This window comes from Calliphora vicina, chromosome 5 (genome assembly GCF_958450345.1).
Source record: "Calliphora vicina chromosome 5, idCalVici1.1, whole genome shotgun sequence".
Classification (NCBI taxonomy): Eukaryota; Metazoa; Arthropoda; class Insecta; order Diptera; family Calliphoridae; genus Calliphora; species Calliphora vicina.
Genome location: NC_088784.1, coordinates 101,238,601 through 101,245,479, shown reverse-complemented (window position 1 = coordinate 101,245,479; position 6,879 = coordinate 101,238,601). Strand labels below are relative to the sequence as shown.

Below are 6,879 nucleotides of genomic sequence, written 5' to 3'. Positions count from 1 at the left end.
ATGAAGTGCCTGAGTCGTTCTACTTTAGGTATCGTTATAGGCGCTATAAATATTTTCGTTTATGCCACAACTTTTATTTATATATTAACAGTGTTGAGTAACTTAAGTGGCTTATCCGAAAAGGGTAAATATTCTGAAACAATTTCATTTTGTTTCCCCTCAAAAAATTATTCTTAACTGTTGATTTATTACACGCAGAAAAGGAGCGTATTGATAATGTATTGACCACATCCGTTCCTATACTCTTGATATTTTTGGGAATCTGTGTGTTTGGCATCATTATAGCCGGCCTACTAATAGCGGGCATTATAAAGGTAAATGAAAGTAGTTTTCTTAATCAGTGAATACAAAATAAAATATGAAAATATTTTTTAAATTTCAGCGACGTCATTCATTAATGACACCTTGGATTTATAGCTCGGTGGTGGGTATTGTTTGTGAAGGATTCCTACTGGTTATTGGTTTCGTTATGGATGTTATAAATGGTCAGCCAGCTGTCAGTGTGTTTTCCTCTTTTATATTTGGCATTTTTACATTGGGTAAGTTGGAAAGTGTGTTAAATTCAATCATAATATATATAAAGATATACGATTTACAAGATACCTCTTTTCAACTTTGTTGATTCAGCACACAAACGAACTTTTTGAGAAATGATATCATAGACTGAAGTAAACTTAAATTTTTGCTCAGCAACCTTAATATGCAAAGAACAGAATTTAATGTATACAAATGTCTCATCCCTAAACGTTTTCAAAATTATATTTATTCGCGATGCCAAAAAATTCATTAGAGGTTGGAGAGCCTGTCCCTACTCGAGACTTCCTAAATGACTATTTTCAACCTCGAAAAGAGACTTGAGACTTATATCACTACATTTATTAGCATTATATTGTTTCGATTACACAGGTTAACAACTAAAGAAAACAAATTTGGTGCCGTCATAAGTAAATTCGTGTGCCCGTTTCATAATCTTCTCATTTTCTTAGCTCGAAAAAGTTATCGCTAACCAGCAGTTAAGCAAGTAGTCACTTGATCTCTTATAGACAGTAATTGTCACTAATGTGCTATATCTTGGCTGACTCCAAATTACATATGTATATTGGATAATTCGGCACGTATTTGCTCTTTGTAGTGCCGACAGAAGACAATTGGTTACTTTATACATCCCAGGTAAACTAGCGTGAAGACAATTGTCACTTAAGTGTCTCTAAGTAATCTAGAGTGTAGTCACTTTAAACGTTTTGTGAGTAATTCGTACAAACTGGTTTTATACAAATTGTATTGATATAATTCTCATACAGTTTATTTTTATTTTTGCTTAAGTATACTGATATCCAATGCAACATAGCGTGAAGTCAATAGTCACTTTAGTGCCTCTTAGTAACCTATACCAACTATCGGACAGACTCATTGTAATCAAAAAAGGGTCAATATGTGCACACTGTGGTAAATCACAAATCTAGCTGGACAAAATTAAAAAACAAATGTCTGGCAACATTCCTTCTGATCATTTAATGAGCTTCTCAATACAATAGGGAACTGTAATTCATGTTTTGTTTTTTTTGTTGGTTTTTAGCTCCGATTAGGAAAAACTAAGCTTTAAAGTCAGTTGTTGTCAACAGGTACATTAAGATTTCAAAGAAAAAAAAGTTGGTTTTTTATAATCGTTTATACGAAATTGTACTTGAATTCAAATATAACGATTTTAAGGGCTGATTTAAAAGTAGCATAATGCTTTCAAATAACAGTGCTGTAATAGCAAACTGTAACATATCTGTGGGCATTATTGACATTGAATAAATGCTTTCAGTTGACCATTGATCGTAAGTTGGCAACGCTGTTTGCTGCGACCGTATATTCGAATTTGAATATTCAGTTAAAGAACATTGTAGAAATAGAGCTTTCTAGATGGTAATGCAGTGTTATAAATAGTGGCAGAGGTTGCAGTCGTTTTTGAGTTTATCAGAGACGCTTTTCGAATAAACATCAACTGAGTGCCTTAAAGTGTGTTGTGTTTTTCAAGTAAATTCGTGTACATTATAAATTGTGTCTGTATTTCTTCGAATTTACAAACCTGTATAAAAAAACATTGAGTGACTATTTAATTCTGTTGTTGTACATTTTAATAAATAAATAAATAGTTGTTACCATTTTCAAACTACTAAACCACTTTTATTTGCAATCAAAAGTATCCGGTTTATTTAAAGGAAATAAACTAACGTTTTGAAAAGGTTAAAACGTAATAATATATTTGAACTCATTTTTAATATGATTCATAAGTGAGAAGTGAACCCAACGTGATTTATAAATTTTGTCCAGTTAGATTTGCGATCTACCACACTGTGCCCTGCTTAGGACATGCACGTGTTAAAATAACTTCTCACGTAGCTATTGAAGTAACTAGTTGCCTAAATGATGGGTAAAATCACTAGTTCGGGACTGTCTCCTAGAACTGATGGGTATACTCAGTCAAAAAGTTTAGAAAATTCTATAACATACTTAGTGAACAAAACGTATTTCAATTACTTTAAGATGGAGATTAAGGCCCTGAGTTGAGCCTTGAGTTCCAAACATTTAAGACAGTGTTGAAGCGGTAAATGTAGTCATTTGAAGTTTGGTGTACCTATAATTTGGACAGAACCGAAAAACCACATTGATGACTGCTATTTTTGTGTTGTTAAATTCCATGGTAGGGAAAATGACATATCCTGATATACCGTCTGCTAAAATCAGTGTTGCAAGTATCTTCAGATCCTTAAACTAAATATTAAATCAACATTTGCCCAAAACAATCCCCTAAAAGACGACATACCATTGCCTATAAAACAACATCTATCAGATTTGTCGGACACAGAGATGATGGAAGTTTTTTTCGAATGAACATAACAGCGTTTTTTTTATCACTAGATCCAAAGAGAGATCTGAGCTGCAGAATGAAACCTTTTAAACCAACGTACGCAAGTCTCATTTAATCGCGTTCGCGAAAAACAACTGCTACCACTTTTTAGCTCAGAAAATGATATAGTCCTTTGTAATGACAATGGTGGCTTTTTAATGAAAATGGGTCTCTTAAGCTACAAATCTGTGGTGAATGGTGATTGTTTAGAGACAGCTCAAAGCGAAGTTTATACTGTGTTTTACTAGATATTGGTAATAAGCATGCAGCTATATCTATTACTCATTCTACCAAATTAAAGAAGGAGTTTCAAAACGCAGATCGTGTTTTAAAAAAACTTAAGAACTTGGATCTCCAATGGGTTACATGCGTGGATTTAAAAATGATTCATTACTTGTTATGTCAGCAAAGTGGGTACGCTAAAGTTATATGTTTGTGGGAAAGCAGAACAAAACATGATTATTGAATCTAGAAAGACTGTTCACTTAGAGAAAAAATTACGGTTGGAAAACAAACTGTTTCCAGAGATAAGATCATTTTGCCTACATTACACCTCAAATTGGAACTTATGAAGCAGTATGTGAAGGCATTAAATAAAACTGGTCCATGTTTTGACTTTCTTTCAAGAAAGTTTCCAGCTTTGAGTACAGAATAACTAAAAGCTGGCTTTTTTGATGGCCCACAAATAAAATCTTTGATTTCACATATTCAATGACAGATTTAGAAGCAGTGGCTTGAAAATCTTTTATTGCCGTTGAAAATTACGTGGAAATAGTTATAGACCTTTTAATAAGCTTTAAATAAATTGAAAAAAATACATGTTTTTTTAAAAATATGTTTTGCTCGAAGTGCTCTTCTTTCGTGTCGAATAGTGTTATCATAATTGCCTTCTTTATTAATTCTATTTTATAATTTCATTCCATTTCAGGTATACAAATCTTTATATTTTATTTCATCTATAAACTATACAAGGATATACGAGATACCAAAACTGAAAATGATCAAAGTGGAGGCGAAATCGAAGCGAAATAGAATTCATCATAGTCGAATTAATTTTAAATGTTATGTGCCCATGTTGTGGAAAAATAAAAGCTTTCGAGTGAAGCGCTGCAAATCCTGCCTTTTATTATAAATGTTTAAAAAGAAAAATTTGATATAGGATGAACGTGTGCAAATGTTAATTTGCATCCTATTAACACGAAGTCTGGTTCAATGTTAACTTATAGTAAAACTGTCGGTTAAAATAATTTTTATATGAAAACTGTCAGTATAAATTTAAGTTAAAACATAACTATACATTGTGATAATGTTGGTTAATGTGACCTATTTTCTAAAGTACAGTACAAAAGCGTTTAAAACGACTACACCCTAGATTACTTAAAGACATAAACATGACCATTGACTTTACGATGGATTACTTGGGATGTATAAAGTAACAAACTTATAGTTAAACTGTCGGTTAAAATAGATTAAAACATAACTATACATTGTTATAATTGGGCAAAGAGTTTTATCCAATTTCATTACAAGACAATTATGAATGTTCAAGTCATTTTCTGAGGGGTACCTTGTATGGGAACTAGAGACAAATGTTACCCGATTTTCTCCATACTTTACAGTATAATTTCAAAGTACTTAGTACTAATTTGTTTGATTGAAGCATAATCAATATATGTATGATTACTCAATCAGTATTCCCAGGGGGCATTTGTATGGGGGTTTGGTGAAATCATGAACTGGTTTTGCCCATTTTCAATACAAAATCAATGGAGAGTATTTGTGGGCAATTTCAACTAGCTGGCTCATATCCTTTGGGCCCTAACGTGTTCTCAACAGACAGACGGACATAACTAGATGAACTTAGAATCTAATAAGGACCCAGAATATATATACTTTTGTGGGCCTGCGATAAATATTTCTTTTCCTGTAGGCCCTATCGTGCCTTCAACAGACAGACAGTCTGACGGACATAACTAAATCTTCTTAGAATTGTATAAGGATCCAGAATATATATAATTGTGTGGGTCTGTGATGGATATTTCAATGTGTTACAAACGAATGACCAAATCAATACACACTACATATTTTTGGTGGAATACAAAAAAATCATCGCCGTAAAGATCTTTGAAATCCCCTTTATTATACCCTTCACCTTCGTGAGAAGTTTGTCATTCCGTTTGCAATTTCCACAATATAATGTTCCGACTCTATAAAGTATATATATTCTGTATCCTTAGAGATAGCGGAGTCGATTAAGCCATGTCCTTCTGTATGTCTGTCTGTCCGTCTGTCTGTTGAAATCAATTTTCCGAAGCCCCCAAATAACTTACATACACGATTCATACATCAATATCTCCGGAATTCTTCCGGCTCGGTTGCTATTTAAAATCGGAAAATCGGTCCTCAAATGGCTGAGATACATATAAGGAAAACACCAGGACAACCTCGATTTTTGACCTAGTATATCTGGATTACTAAGTCATTAATATAGACAATATGGATATCTAATGATAGATAGATTGAGAGACCTTTGTAACGACGTATATAAGACCATAGTAAGTTGGACCTACAATGGGTCAAAATCGGAAAAAATATTTTTTAACCCGAATTTTTTTTTTTTATTTTCTAACTCCCATATGCATTTTTTTAATTTATCAATGGATTATAAAATTAAATTTCCATTCAAAATTTGTTTTATAAACCTTTGACAAATTTAAAAACTGTGTATGCATATGGGGGTAAATATGTAATTGTACATAAGTAAATAGTTATTTTATAATATGTGCAAAATTGTGACGGTTTTCAAACTTCATACGAATCAATTACTTATCACTGCATGAAGTTTAATCAAAAATGGGACGGGTCGGAAAAAATGGTGAGTCGCCTCCCATACAAAGTAAATTGTTATTTCTAAATATTTTGTGAACTATAGTTCCAAGATTCTTCAAACTAAGTCTAAATGGTTCTTTTATAATTTTGCATAGTTTCGCTGAAATTGTTTGGGATTAGATTAGTGGGCGTGACACACCCTATACAAAGTATATAATAAATTTCGAATATCTGTAGAACTATAATTGTAAAAGTGTTTAAACTTATAGAGAGTACAAAGTATATAATAAATTTCGAATATCTGTAGAACTATAATTGTAAAAGTGTTTAAACTTATAGAGAAATAATTTCTTATTACTGTGCGGAGTTTAGCTGAATATAAACGGAATTAGATTAGAGGGCATAGCACACAAAATGGGAGGGGTGGGAAAAGGAGGTGAGTCACCACCCATACAAAGTAATAATTGCAAGGTTCTTTAAACTTTGTCCGCATAGCTCTCTCGGGATTGCATTAGTGGTTGTGGCACAAAGTAAACAATTTAAACTCTGTATCAATCAATGTATTACCATTCTACGGAGGTTAGATAAGAACGAATTTATTTCTGTTCCCTGTTCGAAGTTTAGCTAAGCATGATCGGCTTAGTAGGAATGGCCCCTCCCTTATAAAGGAAAGTTAAAGTAAAGCTTGATATTTACATAAAAGGTTTAAAAATGGGTGGGATCAGAGCAGTGTAGTGATATCTCCCATACAAAATTAGTTAGTTATTTTCGAATATCAAGTGAATTGTAATTGAGAGATTCTCAAATTTTGTATGTGTTATTTTCGTATTTTCATTCATATTTTTTTTAATTTTACTAGGGTAGGGGTAGCGAAGTGCACCGGCTTATGCTAGTATAAATAAAAGCCCTAAGTATTCCGGATCGTTATAGATAGCCGAGTTGGTATTGCCAAATAACTTAACCATGATTGATGATACATCAATATATCGGGTATATTCCTGGTTCGGCTATTTAATCAGTCCACAATTGGCTGAGATATAAGCTAAAAAACACACCTATCCCGATTTATTATCTATTTTTGACCAACATTTCGATTACTATAGTAATGAAATTCAAATAAAAAACTTTTACATGACGTATGTATACAACGCCAA

The 6,879-nt window shown here is 32.6% G+C and overlaps 1 protein-coding gene across 1 annotated transcript; it reads left to right on the top strand.

Annotated features, from left to right (window-relative positions):
* Nucleotides 1-3,928, top strand: LOC135961508 (uncharacterized). Its single transcript, XM_065513007.1, has 4 exons — nt 1-124; nt 199-314; nt 383-539; nt 3,825-3,928. The coding sequence occupies exons 1-4, from the start codon at nt 1-3 to the stop codon at nt 3,926-3,928; spliced, it is 501 nt and encodes a 166-aa protein (XP_065369079.1).
* Nucleotides 3,929-6,879: the final 2,951 nt, after the last annotated feature.